Source organism: Trematomus bernacchii, unplaced genomic scaffold (genome assembly GCF_902827165.1).
Source record: "Trematomus bernacchii unplaced genomic scaffold, fTreBer1.1, whole genome shotgun sequence".
Lineage (NCBI taxonomy): Eukaryota > Metazoa > Chordata > Actinopteri > Perciformes > Nototheniidae > Trematomus > Trematomus bernacchii.
The window spans coordinates 2140610-2158664 of record NW_022987614.1 but is presented as its reverse complement, the minus strand read 5'-3'; the positions used below and the strand labels follow the sequence as shown (position 1 = coordinate 2158664).

At 40.1% G+C, this 18055-nt stretch overlaps 1 protein-coding gene across 2 annotated transcripts in view; it reads left to right on the top strand.

The window, feature by feature from the left end:
• LOC117483756 (extended synaptotagmin-2-like) overlaps positions 1-17345 on the top strand; it is a 57757-nt gene extending 40412 nt beyond the window's left edge. Inside the window, exons 14-24 of one of the 2 annotated variants that reach the window (XM_034132105.1) lie at positions 63-158; positions 4683-4745; positions 6075-6149; positions 7051-7137; positions 8701-8850; positions 8969-9384; positions 10010-10108; positions 10206-10337; positions 15764-15869; positions 16146-16195; positions 16603-17345. In XM_034132105.1, coding sequence (XP_033987996.1) covers positions 63-158; positions 4683-4745; positions 6075-6149; positions 7051-7137; positions 8701-8850; positions 8969-9384; positions 10010-10108; positions 10206-10337; positions 15764-15869; positions 16146-16195; positions 16603-16648 — 1320 coding nt within the window. In that variant the 3' untranslated portion in view covers positions 16649-17345. The remainder of the gene's footprint in view (positions 1-62; positions 159-4682; positions 4746-6074; positions 6150-7050; positions 7138-8700; positions 8851-8968; positions 9385-10009; positions 10109-10205; positions 10338-15763; positions 15870-16145; positions 16196-16602) is intronic. The other variant, XM_034132106.1, reaches the window with a different exon arrangement.
• Positions 17346-18055: the final 710 nt, after the last annotated feature.

Below are 18055 nucleotides of genomic sequence, written 5' to 3'. Positions count from 1 at the left end.
TGAGGCCTTGCAGGAGAAATTGACCCCCAAAACTAACCAGTGTCTCTTCCTCTTCCTCTCAGGCGCTAACGAGCATTAAAGCTGATCGCAATCAGGCGAACGACGGCCTCTCGTCGGCGTTGCTCGTCGTCTTCCTGGATTCAGCAAGAAATCTGCCGGTAAGTCAGTCTGATCCAACTTCCCAGCATGCACCTGGGCTAATGATTTCCAGTTTTAACCCTCAAGTCAAGAGGCGCTTTCACACCGGAGTACTTTTCCCAAGAACTAGGCCGATAGGGGGGGGAGATTTGGTTTCACACCAAAAAGATCTGGAACTAGTCCCTAGTTCACGCAAACCTTTTCACCCCCAGATAGTTCCTGCTAGAGAGGGGGTACTTTCCTGGGGAGGAAATGGTTCGTGGGTGTGTCGGCCACACTAACAATTTCTGATTGGCTGGGCGAATTGCAAACCACGCCCCGTAAAACACCAAAAAGTTTTGTGAAGCCGCCATTTTATTTGCTGGCATTAGCATTATTAGCATTAGCATTAGCCCCGCGCACCAACGGAGAGAGACTAACTTATGGCAACACAAAAGAAAACATGGGAGCGGTGGAGAGATGAGGAGGTGTCGGCGCTTCTGGCGATTTACTCGGAAGGCTTCAGTAGAAGCTGCTGGGAGTCCCAGCAGCTTCTACTGAAGCCAGTCCCCAACTCCGGGGGACTCCGGGACTTCGGGTGGCAGTATACGCCGTGAAGTTGTTTGCGGCCTGCCAGTAAACCCAAAGCAGAAGCAGAAGAAGAAGAAGTGATGTCAGCGGCTTCATTTGCGTAATCCTCCCTCAGGAACTTATTCCGGTGAGAATGCGATCTGCTAGACAGTTACAGGGACTAAAGAGTTTGGGGGGACTAAGTACCGGGAACTAAGTACCGCAAAGTACTTGGTGTGAAAGCGGCTAAGGAGAGAAAAAGGGGGTTTGTTGTTGATTGTGTTTTGGAAAGCAACTTGTTTTTAAGATATAGGGACTGTTGTGCCCTGTCTGTTATAAATCTGACTCTTTCTGAACTTTTTAACTTAACATGTTGATTTCTCTGCTTATTTTGTGTTATTTAGTTTTTACGAGACTCTCCGTAACACTGTTGATGTATTTTTACATCATTTTTTTTAATTATTGCTGTAGGTTGCTGTCTTTGTTGCTGTGTGGTTGAATACTCTTAATGAGTATTTCCTAATTTCCCAACCATGAGATGCTGCCGGAGTTTAAAAACACACATTGTTGGGAACAGATGAAGAGTTTTTGACATCCAGTTTTAGCTTGTTGACTTCAGTCTTTCACTCATTTTCTTTTCTGAACTTATTTTCTGTTCTTCACTCCATTTCCTCTCAAATATACCATAGAATAAGCTAAAGCCTACCAAATAATAGTGATTCATGTTGTCATAGTGCTTTATTCGGATATCTTTACAAATCAAAGTTATTATTAGTGTGTGTTCTTATGAACTTTTTTGAAAGTTTATTTATTTTTTTAAATATGCTAAAATCAATATTTGCTTCAATGCTAAATATTCTTCTGTTTGATAAAATAACATAATACATTAAATATTTTACTCATGTATGAACTAGTACTGGTGCAGCAGTTCTATCAGTCAAGTAAGTCTACATTTGTTTCCTAAATAAAATAATAGAAATTGTATAAAACGGTAAAAAATATATACTCATTATGTCAAAAAATGTAGTCTTTTTTATTAAATATTATTATAACGTAAAACCACATTTGAAATAAACCTCTTGAAATGGATTTGCCTAAAATAAAACATTATTATTATTATTTCATCTGGCAGTAGTTGTAGCTGTTCACAATTCTATCACGCAGTATTTCCTGATTGAAATACCTTTTATTTGTTAGCTTTAACCTCCGTAGTGCAGGCTTACCTTCCTCTTTTCAGCCCCTTCTTCTTCCTCCTCTTCCTCTTCCTCATCTCTGAAGAGCGTCTTCGAGGGGAACTTGGGTTCGGGATACTTAAAAGAGAGGCGGGCGGCGGGCCTCGTGTTTTGCGAGAACACGGCTTCTCTCTATAGGACGTTATTTGTGAGTGGGTTTGATCACTGATAGATAACATCTGCTCGACGTCATGCTACCCTTTTTGTTACGTTTGTTAAAAAAAGAAATCGTTTGGAGTGTTTGCCTGATGAGCATGAATCCCGACTCGTGCATGAGAATTCATTCAATCATTTTATTCATTATTTGTTTTAGGAATAACCCGTGTTTGAAAACCATAGCAGTGGTGGGCGGAAGCAACATGCTAATCATGCTAAATACAGCGCTAGCTAAGCAGCAGTTGGTCAAAAAGACTTATCACCCACAGATTGCTTAAAAAATACCTCATGACCTAGAGGGGGTTCAACACACTCTAAGGAACACTTTCGTTTTGTTTACTCGTGATCCAAGCGAGTAATTACATAAGTTAATGAACCGTTTTCTAGCTTAAAGGGGTCATACTATGCTCATGTATATCAGTATGAAGTGTCTCTACTTTAAAGAGTCCTCTCCTGCTGATGTTCAGGTGTATATCAGTATGTAGTGTCTCTACTTTAAAGAGTCCTCTCCTGCTGATGTTCAGGTGTATATCAGTATGTAGTGCCTCTACTTTAAAGAGTCCTCTCCTGCTGATGTTCAGGTGTATATCAGTATGGAGTGTCTCTACTTTAAAGAGTCCTCTCCTGCTGATGTTCAGGTGTATATCAGTATGTAGTGTCTCTACTTTAAAGAGTCCTCTCCTGCTGATGTTCAGGTGTATATCAGTATGTAGTGTCTCTACTTTAAAGAGTCCTCTCCTGCTGATGTTCAGGTGTATATCAGTATGTAGTGTCTCTACTTTAAAGAGTCCTCTCCTGCTGATGTTCAGGTGTATATCAGTATGTAGTGTCTCTACTTTAAAGAGTCCTCTCCTGCTGATGTTCAGGTGTATATCAGTATGTAGTGTCTCTACTTTAAAGAGTCCTCTCCTGCTGATGTTCAGGTGTATATCAGTATGTAGTGTCTCTACTTTAAAGAGTCCTCTCCTGCTGATGTTCAGGTGTATATCAGTATGTAGTGTCTCTACTTTAAAGAGTCCTCTCCTGCTGATGTTCAGGTGTATATCAGTATGTAGTGTCTCTACTGGGACATGTCTCCATGCTTTAATGTTCAAAAAGCTCTTTATTTTTCTCATACTGCCTGTGCTGCAGCACCTCTTTTCACCCTCTGTCTGAAACCAGAGCCCATTCTGCTCTGATTGGTTAGCTGACCGGCTCTGTTGTGATTGGTCAACCGCTTAGAGATGTCACATACAAAGAAAAAGCGTGCATCCTAAGAGGCATAGCATACAATAAAGCAGAGGATTTCATCAATTCCTTTGTGTTTCTCTTGAAAATTAGTTTCTTGTTATCTTTGAGACTCTGAGAGCAGGGAGGCTGAATTCTCTCTGGATTGCTTTCCCTCCATCCTCCCTGAAGACACCCATTCTCTTTAGTAGCACATTGTAACCCCTCCATGAAGAACTGTGGCTATTTTATTTCATTCATTTTAAAGTAATGCACAGACCTGTTGACAAGAAACGACCTTAACACTGAAACACATGATGTAGTTCTCACTGTTTGCCACTAGGTGTCTCTAATGAGCACTGCTTTGATGATATGTCCCTTTACTGTTTACCTGTCAACAAGTCTGTGTTTTACTTTAAAATCTAACCCTATAATAACCCTAACTTCACATGTATCCATGTTACTTCAAAGCTAACCTTGGGGATAATGAGGGAAATCCAATATTTAAAAAATGACAACAATATCCTCTTAAATACATTTGATTTGAACGTTTAATTTTGCATTTTTAACCCTTTCTGAGATACATTGATTTCAAACTGCACTGTGTGTTCCTGTGATGAGATGATAACCATCTGACACTATCGTTGAAATGAATGGATTTCCCGCCTACATACACATATAAATGTCACCCGGTGTCTCTTTCCTCTGATCCTCATTCATCAATCTCTTTCCATGTTAATCAATGACTCTCATCTAATGCTGTCTTAACTAGAGTCCAACTAATATGCTTTAATTTGGTTTATGGCAAATATGTTTGTATTAACATAATTCAAGACAAATTAAATTGTAATGTTTTATTTCTTCTGGCATTTTTTTATTTTATTTTAAACTTTAGTGGATTTTTTTAACTATAATAATTAAAATCAACAATTAAAATAATATAAATAATAAGACATTTCATTTTTATATTTTTATTTTGTACTATATATTATTTATTACTATTATTATGTATTATTATTTAATATTATACATTTATTATTACATTTCAATTTGTTCATGATTTAAAAAAAACGTAAATATAATTATATTTAAATGAAAAACCCCTCCTTTGCAATAAATCTTGAATTGTATCCTTAAATATATATATATATATTAAAACAAATATATATATATATTAATTTCGGCCTGATAAATCCAGTATTGGTCGGACTCTAGTTTTTCCTCATGTCCAGGTTTTAATTGGGGAATGAAATTAACCATGTGATCATCTGTGTTGTCTCTCTTTTTGTCCCATTGGTGTCTTCCTCCTCATCCTCATCCCTGCATGCCCCTCTTTCCCCTAATAACCTCCTGGTGTGTGTGTTTCCGTGTGTGTGTGCTCTCTCCTGGGGAAAATCAAAGCGCAATCCGTTAGAGTTCAACCAGTCGGGGCTGAGGAAGACCTCGGTCAGTAAAGCTCTGAAGGTAAACAAGCACTCCCGTATCAACGAGACACCGAGCAACACAGTTTATTATCTTTAAAGGTCCCCTATTATACTGTTTTTCATCAATATATTATAGGTCTCAGATATATACAGAGCCTGTCTCTGATTGGCTGAAACACCAAACTGATCATTGCAGCATCCCATAATCCCCTCTGTTTCAGCCCTGTTTCAAAAGTGCTGATTCTCTGTCTGTTGCTTTAGATGAAAATACTTTATTGATCCTGATTTTGGGTTCCAGCAGCATAATTCTACCTACCTACCTACCTACCTACCTACCTACCTACCTACCTACCTACCTACCTACCTACCTACCTACCTACCTACCTACCTACCTACCTACCTACCTACCTACCTACCTACCTACCTACCTACCTACCTACCTACCTACCTACCTACCTAAAAAAGCCAAGGCGTTGTACATTACAGAAATTAAAAGACTAGAAGTAATCAATCCAAAATGCAAACGTCACAAATAGAAATAAAATAGAGAATATACATGTTGAAATACAAATGTACAGTAACAAAATATAAAGCGAATGTGTAAGGAATGAAATATTAAATGGAATATAAATACCAAATGTACAGTGTGAGTTCAACTCTCTAATTAAGGAGCTAACAGCACCTTACATCCTAAACTCTTAATGGAGTCAAATGTAAGGATTTTGGGACAGATTAGTGCTCTGTAAATATCAGGGAGTGATGTTTCTAAGCTCATTACATCATAATATAATGAGATGTTCCTAACAGGAAGTGAACCTACTTACTGACTGTTGTTGTGGAATCATTAACGAACTCCACTAATCATGTTTGTTTACTAAAACTGTGTCTAACAATGTGTGTAGTAAATAACAACATTGTTTCCCAAAGTTACATTTACACTCATACGTCTGATTCTGATCTTGTTAAAAACTGATTTAATGTCAATGTACTTTCCCTCCTAACTCCTCTCCTTAAAAAGATTCACGTTTTACTGAAATGTGAAGAGTAGCTCCGGGTAGTTTGGTATCTTGGTAAACATATAAGATACCAAAGCCCAAAATGACACTGTATGAGTTCAAAATCCACATTTTGAAAGCTTTAAACATACAGTTAGCGCCATCTCATGTTGGCAAAACGTATTTTACACTTTAATATATAAAAACATACATATTCAACTTAATTTTAGATTTAATTTCAGATGTTTACTTGTATTTCTTTATGTTAAGAATATGCTATATATGAGATCAATCTTTACCAAAGCTTGTAGAGTTGAAGACTTCATATTTGTGTATTTATTTGCTTGTAAAACGTTTTTCTTCCTCTCCTGCAGTCCGGTAAAAAAGTGACCAGCGATCCAAATCCATTCGTCCAGTTCAGAGTGGGACACAAGTCCTACGATAGCAAGGTGAGACCAAAACACGGTGTTATTTTAGGAAGTATACTCCTTAATGGGAGGTGTGTGGCGCAGTGGGTTAGTGCGTTGGTGTTCGGATCAGGGGAGCACAGGTTCAAACCCCACTGCAGTCAGCATGTCGTTGTGTCCCTGAGACACTTCACCCCAAATTGAGTATGTAAGTCGCTTTGGATAAAAGCGTCTAACAAGTAACATGTAATGTAATGTAATAATCTTATGTATCCTCCTCATTTCAAAACGCAACAGAGTTATGTAAGTTTTATCTAAAGTAATACTTGAAATACATCATAGGAATAAATGGATTGGGGGTAACTTTGCCTCTTAGTTAGCAGATGCTGTAACATTGTGTGAATTTAAGTTGTTAACTTACTTTCTTGTGTCCGTTCATTAAGTACAAAGATAGTCAGGGTGTTGTTAGCCTAGCTTAGCATAAAGACTGGAAAGCTAGTTTCGCCTTGATACTGTATGTTTCAGGCTAGTTTCGAGTCTTTATGCTAAGCTAGGCTAACCGTGTGGTGAATTCAGCTCTGTAAGTAAAACACAAATCATCATATCTTATCAGCGCACTTTCCCTTAGAAATACGCTGTGGTAATTTAGGAGACAATTTTCATGCAATAAGTCTGTTAATGTGTTTTAATATAATGTCACCAACGATGCTAAGATAGCTATTCTCTACTGTAGCTGCTAAACTTAGCACATTTAGCGAGCAACTAACAGTACAATACGTTTGCAATTGGCTGAATCTTCACACATTTTAATGGACAAAATGCCATTTTCAGACTTGTTCTATCTTATTAAATACAAAAAAACATATTATTTTGTATTTAATGGAGTTTGTGACCAGTTTACCCAAATGTCCCTCTAACTCCTCTCTGTTGTTTCCTCCTTCAGACCCGATATAAGACCAATGAGCCGGTGTGGGAGGAGGCGTTCACCTTCCTGATCCATAACCCCCGCAGCCAGGAGCTGGAAGTTGAGGTACGGAGGCTAATCTTAGTCTTTTTTTAATATTTTCTTTGCTACTGTAGTCTAAACTTTATAAGCAGTAAAGGCGAGACAGTCTATGGCAGGGCTTCTCAAACTCCGGACCAAGGTCCCGATCCGTACCGAACCCTGTGTTCCATTACCATGACCGCAAGTTAACCGCAAGTTTACCTTGACTTTCTTAATGCTTCTAATGCCTTTTTTGCCGAGGTTGAAGGCATCGGCTACAGACAAACAGTGCCATTTCTACTGGCATTGATCCGGACCAGTGACCTTGTATACAATTCACAAGTGGACCTTTAATAAAAAGATTTGAGTACCCCTGGTCTATGGAGAGACTCTGGATCTTAATTTTGACGATTCAGTGAAGAAAGAAGATGTCGTACTTTGTCCAAATTAAAGATTAAATGCAGCGCGGCAAAAACTGTGGCATGCCCCCTCAGCATCCCCCCCCCCCCCCCCCCCCCCCCCACGTTTATATTTTTTGAGAATTAGTTCTTATTTTATTTAATGTATTTGGGTCTACAACAGATTATGTCAGTAAATGTGTACTAACAGAGGCGGGGGTGTTTGTGAAAACAACGGGGACAGAGCTGCTGTCAGACGATCAACTGTGCGGCGTCATCACAAACGGACGTCGCTTCACGTGACGCTCCGGAGGAAAGGATGTCCCATTGCTCTTAAAACTAATTTCCCTGCTTCTCGTGGTTTCCTTGCGTCTCTCCATGCTTCCCTGGTGGGAGGGACTAGTCGCAGGGAAACGACGCAAGTGAGGGACGCAAGGAATCCATTTAACCGACCTGAGATGCAGCCACTGTCAGCTCCTTGTAGCAGCGAGCTGACCAATCAGAGCACACTGGGCTCACAGGGAGGGGGGGGGGGGGGCAGGAGCTCCAACAAGGCGTGTAGGACAGAGTGTTCATACTATACAGAGATGCTGTATGAGAAACCAATGTGAGTTTGGAACATTGAACAATGTAAATCTATTCTAGTAGACCTCAACAATGGAATTATGATCAGTAGAAATGGCCATGACATGGGACCTTTAAATTATCTATAACCCCCACTTTGTACTTTGACGTTTGACTTATTCATCAACATTTAATCAAAATTGCTATAACTTAATGGTTTAATTCTGCAAACGGTCTCAAAAAAGACTCTCTCTTTGGGCCTTTTTAAATATTTTCCTTGCTAATTTAGTCTAAAATATATAAGCAATAAAGGCGAGACAGTCTGTGGAGAGACTCTGGATCTTAATTTTGACGATTCAGTGAAGAATGAAGATGTCGAACTCTGTCCAAATTAAAGATGAAATTACCTAAAACCCCCACTTTATATAGAGAAACTGCTCGTTATTGTACTTTGACCAATTATTCATAAAGATTTAAACAAAATTGCTATCATTTAATGGTTTGATTCTGCAAACTGTCTCCAAAAAGCCTCTCTCTGTGGGTCTTTTTGAATATTTTCTTTGCTGCTCTAGTCTAAACATTATTCGCAGTAAAGGCGAGACACACTCAAGACAAAAACAATGACTTCCCCTCCGTGTGTTTCCAGATTAAAGACGAGAAACACGAGTGTACGTTGGGCGTTTTGACGGTGCCGCTGACTCGCCTTCTGGAGGCCGAGGAAATGACCTTAAATGAACGTTTCCCCCTCAAGAACTCCGGCCCGAGCTGCACGCTGAAGATGAAGATGGCTCTGAGGGTAAGATAAGAGAAGAAGTACTTTATTGATCCCAATTTGGGAAATGTTTGGCACAAGGCATTGCACATTATTATATAACACAGATTCTACACTGATTCTGATTCTGTTTTAATTTCAGGTGCTGAGCTTGGACAAAACCCCTCCCTCTTCCTCCGAACCCTCCTCCCCCTCTTCAGTGCAGGTCAACAAGAACAAGAAAACAAACCCTCAACCTGCCGCCTCTTCCTCCGACTCCCCCGTTCCTCCCTCCTCCACCTTCGATATCCCTCGCTCCGCCTCAGTGTCGGCGCAGGACGTCATGAATCGAAGGAAAGAAGCCAACGATCCGAACCGCTCTGTAGGGAGCACTGATTTGGGGCAGGGGGGAAGAGGAGGAGGTTTAGCTCTGAGTGGGAGGAGCTCCTCTAATCTCGCCATTTCCGGGTCGCAGCAATATCTGGCGGGCGGAAAAGAGCTGACTCCAAGCATCGCTTCTGATATCTCCAACCCTTACGCCACTCAGGAGCTCCAGCAGAGACTCGCGCAGCTGCAGAAGTAACTATCAAACTATCAAATATCAATTTATCTCAAGTCAAGTCAACTTTATTGTCAATCTTTCAGTTTGTGTGTACCAAGCCCCAGGGAAGTGCCCCGGATTCGTTGTGGCCAAACGGCGGTACTACAACTCCCGTATCAGTCCGTGACGTCACCCGGCCCAGAAAGACTTTTCCCCATTGACTAACATCGGGAAAGAGTAGTCTGTAAATCAGCTTATCATTTTTTTTAAACAAAATAAACTACCCAGCACGAACACTATTACATCCCTTATTAGAATCATTCGGTCCTTAAAGTTGTAAAATGCACTAAAAGCTGAATCTAGATTTATTTTTTCTCTCCATTCATTCTACTGAGCCGAAGGTGGGCAGGGCTTAATGACAGGGGGCGGGGCTTACGGGAAAACGCAACTACGCTCTATGAGCTACATACGGGTACTTCTGCTCTGACAGCAAGGCATGATGGGTAATTTGTGACGTTTTGCTCTCGAGAATGTCAGGCCATTTTGTCCTCATGCGCCAATGAGCAGCTCTCATAGGAAAGAACGAGACCCCGCCTCCCTCGCTGTATCCAGTTCTTATTCTACATCCATGGTTTAACCCTCTCTCTCTCTCTCTTTCTGCAGTGGTTCTGGTCCTGGTCACTCCCCTCTGGGTGAGATCCAGCTCACTATCAGACACTCCTCCCAGAGGAACAAACTCATCGTGGTGGTGCACGGCTGCAGGTACGAACAACACAGAACCAGGAGTTTTACTGACTCTATATATCAGGAGAGGGTTTTTTAAGTCTTACATTATATTCTGTTGTTTCCCTTCCCTCAGAAACCTGATAGCGTTCACGGACCACGGCTCGGACCCGTACGTCCGCCTCTACCTGCTTCCCGACAAACGGAGGTCAGGGAGGAGGAAAACTCACACCTTCAAGAAGACCCTCAACCCCGTTTACGACCAGACGTGAGTCCCACCTTCACTGGCCTTTTTGGACAACTTATTTTCATTAAAATGTCAAAAAAGAACTAGATCTATGATATGTAGTGTGTGGAGTTATCCCACATCTTTCCAACAATTGTCAAACCAGAGAAATCTGTCGTTATTAATCAGAATCAGAATCCCTTTATTAGTCCCACAGAGGGGAAATGTACATTTGTTACAGCAGAAAAGAGCCAAAGACAGCGTAATGTTATCTAAGAAGCATGCATAAAAAAAAATAACAGTAAAAAAAGTTGAATAATTTACAAAATGCACATCCTGTAACAGTTCTGAGGATTTAGCAGCCAGGTATATATTGCACAGTTATTAACGGCATATATATATTACACATATTGCACATACAGATGGAGCCTCTTATTTTGGACGCCAGCATACAGCTTCCTGCCTACTGCCAGCCAGTTACCTGCCTAAGACCTGCCAAAGACCAGTATCCAGGAATGTTAGGCCCTCCCACTATTCTCCAATTTCAGGGTTTAACCAGGAGATGGCGCTATATATTAAATAACTAAGACTTAGTTTTTCACAATAGAAAATGCAGATATTATATAAAAAACTAAAGTTAAAATCTTGTTTTTAATGCCCCAAGAGCAATAACATCTTGTCACAAGCTTTTTGGAAGAAAAAGACTGACCCAAGAGACCTGTAGTTGACTAATTACAGGCCTCAATAAAGTTCTGCCATTGGTTGTGAAAAACAACGGTGGACATAGTGGAAAGTGAAATTGACATTGTCGAATTTAATAAAAATACAAAATAATGTATCTGTATACGTGTTTTACTATGTGATCTGCACTTATCAAACATCTAATTAAAGAATGGTAGCTGTACCTCTCAAACAACCTAAACTAGTTATAAATGTTTATTTTAAATAAAGTCTTTATGACTCGGAATATGAATAATATGGGTCCGTTACAGTTTGTTTTCATCTGATTTCAAATAAACACTAAGAGTACAGATATGTCTACCCTTTCTTTTCAGAGTGTAATATCTGCATTTTCTCTTTTGGTTTGAATAGGAGAAGGGCAATGGTTATCGATGGTGCTTTTAATGCCTATTGTATATGAACTGTGTGATTTATATTGCTTTTCAAATGCATATAAGCCCCCCATTTACACTGCACTTCCCGTCAAGAAAATGAATAGCAGTTAGTTAGATCACTTTACAGATCAGGTTGGACCAGCCCTGTCGCTACTCTCTGCATTTCCTACTGCAGATAAAAAAAAAGCTACAAATATGTATTTCTTAATAAACTAAATAGGCCACCATTGGTAGCAGTTCTCATTATATACTTCTCAGTAACTGCTCCCCTTAAATTAAATGTATTCTGTAGAGAAATGTAAACGTTCACCATCCCCCACCCGCCTACTGTATGTTGCTTTTTGACATGTAAATGGGTAACTACCCCCCTCTGAGTGAATACCTGTTGTACCTGTCCGGGGCTAAGCCCATAGGACGATGCTCTGATGTCATCACCTTGGTCATATGTTTACAAAAAACGATGTTAACACTTTCTCGTTCTTAATATATGCTATATTTAGGGTCGATATGTGTTGAATTTACTTTAAAATAGCAGATCACTGTGATTCACTTCTCCGCGGCTCCTCCGTGCAGAGAGGCCCCCCCCCGTTGACAATTCACGAGCGTCTAACTCTCTCCCCCCTCCCCCGTCGCACCTTCTAACAGAACCCCCCCCCCATATCAAATCCCAATTTATTCATATTCTGAGTCATAAAGACACACACACACACACACACACACACACGGATTTGGCCCACAGACCTAGAGAGTACCAAAATACAGTGAGTCCTAAACACAAGTAGTCAGGGTTCATTTATAACGCTTATTTTGATTTATTTTTCTCAAATGATGCTGTATGTTTCACTTTCTGAAAGCGTTAGAATCGCACATGAAAAATATTGAAAGCTGCCAGCTGCCCTCGGCCATGTCTTTGGCGGTGATCCAAGCTTCGGTACCACAGTGGATAAAGTTAGTAATACATTTATACTGATCAAATGTCAATACATTACATAAGTCTTATTCTCATTCATACTTAATTTATTTCTTCTTCTGTCAGTATGAACACAAAAAACTAACCGGTATTACATTTCATTCTAAAGTTTACGGTCTAAAAAGGTATTTAAAACAGATCATTTGTCGTTGCTTTTGGCATAAGCAGTCAGAGGAAACATAACGTTCTCAGTAAGATTCCTTGAAGAACTAGAGCACAAGAACCAAAGTAAGCTTTACTTTCAATGAACCTTCAATATAGACCTAACATGTGAAGAAACATACTTTATTTAAAATAAACATTATAACTAGTTTAGGTTGTTTGAGAGGTAATTGAAATAGCTAAGGGTGATGATCTGCGAACACAAACTACAGACTGCTGGAGAAGAGATATCACAGGGGGGGGGTTGGGACACACACATTCCGATGGCCAATTCGTTTTAAACAAAGAGTAGGCTATACTCAACATAGTGGGGTGGGGGCTGGTGAACGGTATGGTCAATGTTTGTAAACACTGTGACATTTTGACTTTATTTGATCATTTCAGTTAAAAACTAACGTTCATATTTCATATTACTGTTTTGCCTGGCTGGACCTGTAATTTACAGGAAAGGAGTGCACGCTACTAAAGAGACACGCTACCATGGAAACCAAACAATGGTGTTGCTGTATTGAAGTCCGAGTGGAAACAGTCATATTTGGAGCGTTATGTTAGAATGAAACAGCGAGGTCGTGACTCACAAAAAAAAGTGTTACTTCACTAACTGTAAGCTTGTCACTCAGAGTAACCTACAGTTAACTTAACTGTTGGAAAAGAAAGATCAGGGGGGGAGAGAGCTGTGATGGGCCATTAGGAGTGTACACACACAGCTGAGAGCTGCCGTTTCATTCTGACTGTTTAAAAATCGGTAACAACGGACTATTTTTCTTAGCGGATGCATGTAAATTTAAATCAATACATACAACTATTTTTTAAATCAATAAAAATATTTTCTAAATCCATAAAAGCATTTTAATTAATATTGGGAGTCATGTCGTTACTTTGTTGAGAATGTGGCCATGTAATAAGCGGGATAATTTGCAGCGACTTGGTCATTATGGGGAAAAAGAACACCCAGGGATCAAGATCCCTCCGCGACGCGGAGGGATCAGTAATTTTTAGTGAATTACTGAGTTTAGGCACGTTAATAACATTTTAATGAAGTTGAATACAGTATATTCATATTTGTCAGTGATTTCATGTCAATTCGGCGAACATAAACGATTAAATTAGGATTAAAAATCGAGAGCCGGCTGCTGTTCGTTTTTTTTCGACTAAACAACATTATTTTGTTAAATAACAACATGGTGATGTTTTGTAAATGATTACATGTCTTATTTAGCACAGACTATGATCCTATCCGTGACATATGGATCTTAACAAAGATCCGCTATACATTAGTACCAGACATACTGTACAAGACTCCACACATGACTCCAGTGTGGAACCCCACTGCACCCCCTGGTGGATCAATGATCCATTGCAGCTGGCTTCACAATAATTAAATTTATTTATCACGGGGGCGGTATCAAGTCAGACTGGGGGCCGGCCGGCCATCACGGAACGTGCACGAACCGATCACGACCCTCGCATTTTAAACTGTCCAAAATAAGACGCTTCATCTGTAGTTGGTTGGTATTTAACAACAAGGGGTGTTGTCGTCTGTTAACAAGGTAGCGTTGCATTTGGCCTCCTCTAATGGCATTTTACCCCCATATTTTACTGTCAGAAACCTTCAAGCCACATATTTACAATACACTTTGTAGATTTGTAGATAAAAAAACAGTGACTTGATGGGATGGTGAGAGCAAATTATATCACCAAACGCTGTCTTTAGTTAATTTGTTGATTGACAAGAATCAGAATCAGAATCCCTTTATTAGTCCCACAGAGGGTGTGGTGGGGGAAACTTCTGTAGCAATGGAGAGTCAGGACTCAAAGAGACACGAGGAGAGCTGGAGCTTTGATGGCAAACACTGACGGTTTATTTGGAGCTTCGGCCGGAGAATTGACAAGACAGGTGGTGTGTCACGAGTTGACACAGCGGTTGCCAAACCAATTCTGAAGAACTCTTTCTGCAGCTCGAGGTTTTAACTAGTTCGGAGTGTAATAATCAACATTCTTCATCAGCGAGATTAAACAATTATGGACCCTGAATCTAACTAGAGCTCTCGTCCATAGGAAAGAATGTGCGCCAGGGAACCTACGTCCCTGAACAGTAAACTACCTCATGGCGGCTTGTGCTCTGTCATAGACTGGCAACAACAATGCGCCCAAGCTGCCCCTCCTTACGAGAGATAGCAGCAATACCCAAGGCCGCAGACCTATGCCGTGGGAAAGGAGAATGTGAAAAGAGAACATGATGAACTGGGTCGAAGGTTGAACAACTAAGCAAATTATTCCCTAACAGTGAGCATTTGGTGAGGGATATTGTCAGATATCTGGAACAAACTCCCAGAAACCTGCAGGTCCGCTGCAACTCTGACTACTTTTAAATCCAGGCTGAAGACTTTGTAACTTTTATTTATGTTTAATTATCTTTGCTTTTTAATGTTTCTAATGTGTTTTATGCTCTTAATGTTTTTGATTTTTGTAAAGCACTTTGAATTGCCTTGTGTTGAAAAGTGCTATATAAATAAACTTGCCTTGCCTTATAGTCTGGAGTGGCAGGAAAATAAATACTATAGGCGTTTTCACACCAAGTACTTTTCCCAGGAATAGTTCCCGGAACTGTTATTTCCTGGAACTATCTAGTAAATCGTGTTCACACCGGAATAAGTCCCTGAGGGAGCCGCTGACGTCACTTCTTCTTCTGCTTTGGGTTTACTGGCAGGCCGCAAACAACTTCACGGCGTATACTGCCACCCGAAGTCCCCGGCCGGAAGTCCCCGGAGTTGGGGAAGGCTTCAGTAGAAGCTGCTGGGACTCCCAGCAGCTTCTACTGAAGCCTTCCGAGTAAATCGCCAGAAGCGCAGACACCTCCTCATCACTCCACCGCTCCGCTTTCTTTTGTGTTGCCATAAGTTAGTCTCTCTCCGTTTGTGCGCTGGGCTAATGCTAATGCTAATAATGCTAATGCGAGCAAATAAAATGGCGGCTTCACAAAAACTTTTCAGAGTTTTACGGGGCGTGGTTTGCAATTCGCCCAGCCAATCAGAAATTGGAACCTTTTCCTCCCCAGGAAAGTACCTGCTCTCTAGCAGGGACTAAAAAGGGGTGAAAAGGTTCGCAATTTTTTTTTCAGAACTATTCCTGGGAAAAGTACTCCGGTGTGAAAGCGCCTTGTGCTTTTAAACGTAGTATTTTAGCAGCTGATGATTGGTAATGTTTCCTCTCCTCCTCAGCTATGAGTTCAGTGTGTCTCTCGTGGAGCTCCACAGACGCACTCTGGACGTCGCAGTGAAGAACGGAGGAGGACTGCTCTCCAAACACAAAGGCCTTCTGGGAAAGGTACGCTCTCTCACTACAGATTCTACACACTTCATTAAATACAGAAATGTCTTGAAATCAATCCAATTATCTATAAAGCAGTCTTTGTTTGAGGATTATGGATTTAAATCTTGAGTTTTGACAATATTCCAGTGTGTTCATCTACCTGAAATAGTGTTACAAGAGTATCTTCAAGGATGGTAGATTATTCTGCTCATGTCATATTTCAACTGTTTGCAGTCTTTTAAACACTTGATTTAGCATTTTTAAATAAGCTCTGTTGTCTTTTCTCCTCAGGTTCTGGTGGATTTGACGTACGAGGACACGTCTAAGGGTTGGACACAATGGTGAGTGATTGATATCTCACTTATTATTTATATAACTCTGATCATACAAATATGAAGACCAACAAACAGCTCAGTTTCATGTATGTTGTTAAGAAATCTTTGAATAAAAATAAAAGCATGTATCTGTCAGATTTCCAAAATAAAAGCATGGATCTGTCAGATTTTCTAAATAAAAGCATGTATCTGTCAGACTTCCAAAATAAAAGCATGTATCTGTCAGATTTCCAAAATAAAAGCATGTATCTGTCAGATTTCCAAAATAAAAGCATGGATCTGTCAGATTTTCAAAATAAAAGCATGTATCTGTCAGACTTCCAAAATAAAAGCATGTATCTGTCAGATTTCCAAAATAAAAGCGTGGATCTGTCCGATTTTCAAAATAAAAGCTTCTCTTTCTCCTCCTGCAGGTATGAGCTGAGTGAAGATGGTCTGACGAAACCTCAACAACTATAGAGCGAAACAACCATCACAATCACCATCATCATCATCATCACAATCATCATCACCACAACCATCATCATCATCATCATCATTATCACCACAATGATACGAGACATCTATTATTTTTACTAAGTGTACAAAGTAAAGAAGAAGCAGCTTTGATCCATTTAACCACATCAGTCGCAAGGCAGACCTCCCCTTTAAGAAGAGCCAGGCTTTAAAGGGAGTATTCCACATGTAGAATATTCAATATATCACCAATACTACTATGTACTGCTGTGGAAAATATATTCCATATTTATAGGAGAATATATATACCAGCTGTAGATGAAGACAATCTATTTTTTTGCGGTAAAATATGTAAAAGTTTGTAAATATATAAACGATGACGCTCGACTAAAGAGGGCGCCGTGTTTGAGAGAGATTCAGGCCAAATGATTGTTTGTCGTTTTCTTTGATTTCTTTGAAAACATTCTAGACGCCACCAAAGAGACGAGAAGTCATTTTTTGTATTCTCTTCCCTCGTTTGCTTTCCTCTGGTTTAATTCCACTTTGATAACATGTGTTTAAAACATCTTAAAGATAAGTATAAGTACACACAGGGGCGCCGCTTGCAAAGAGGCAAGGCAGGGCTTGGGGCCCCGGACCAGAAGGGGGCCCCCAAAGAAGGTAGATTAAGAAGGTCCACAACATGAAACACCCTTTCATTTACTGCAAGGACATGTCGGGAAACCCCCTCAAGGCGGCCCCATGCATAGCGCGCCGTAAAATGCTGCTTCTTATTTTAAGTTTCGTTGCCTTGCTCCGCTCTGGGGGGGGGGGGGGGGAGAAGAGTGTGTTGGGGCGCCACTGATGGCTGGTTTCGTGGGGCCCCCAGTGAATTTTTGCCTAGGGCCCCCACAGACTCTAGAATCGCCACTGAGTACACAAAAGGTGTGTTGAATCCACAGTTTTTGTATCCGGTAATACACCTGTTGTTATTCTAGAATAAGGCCATTGTTATTGTTTTTAAAGCTGAATATATATTTTGCATCTATCTGGGATCATCAGTCGGTTTTAGCGAGTAGTTCTTATCTCAAATTAAGAGTATTTATAATTGAAAAAATGCCAAATTAGAGAGTCATGTATTGCAATTATATAAATAACATATTTATGGAGTAGTGATCCCTTCCTTTATGAGAAAAGACCTATTTTTTCTGTTAAATATGAAAGTTAGAAGTTGAAAACAGACAGATTTATCCGTATTAACCCAAATATTAGTATTGCAATTATCACGCATATTTTCTTCATTTATCTAAAGCCACTATGTATAAAAACACATTTTATACACATTTATAGTATTGTCATGTTCCCCGATTAATGTGTATCATAAAGAAACCATCACTTCCTGTCGGCTTTTCACAATAAGATATCTCCAGT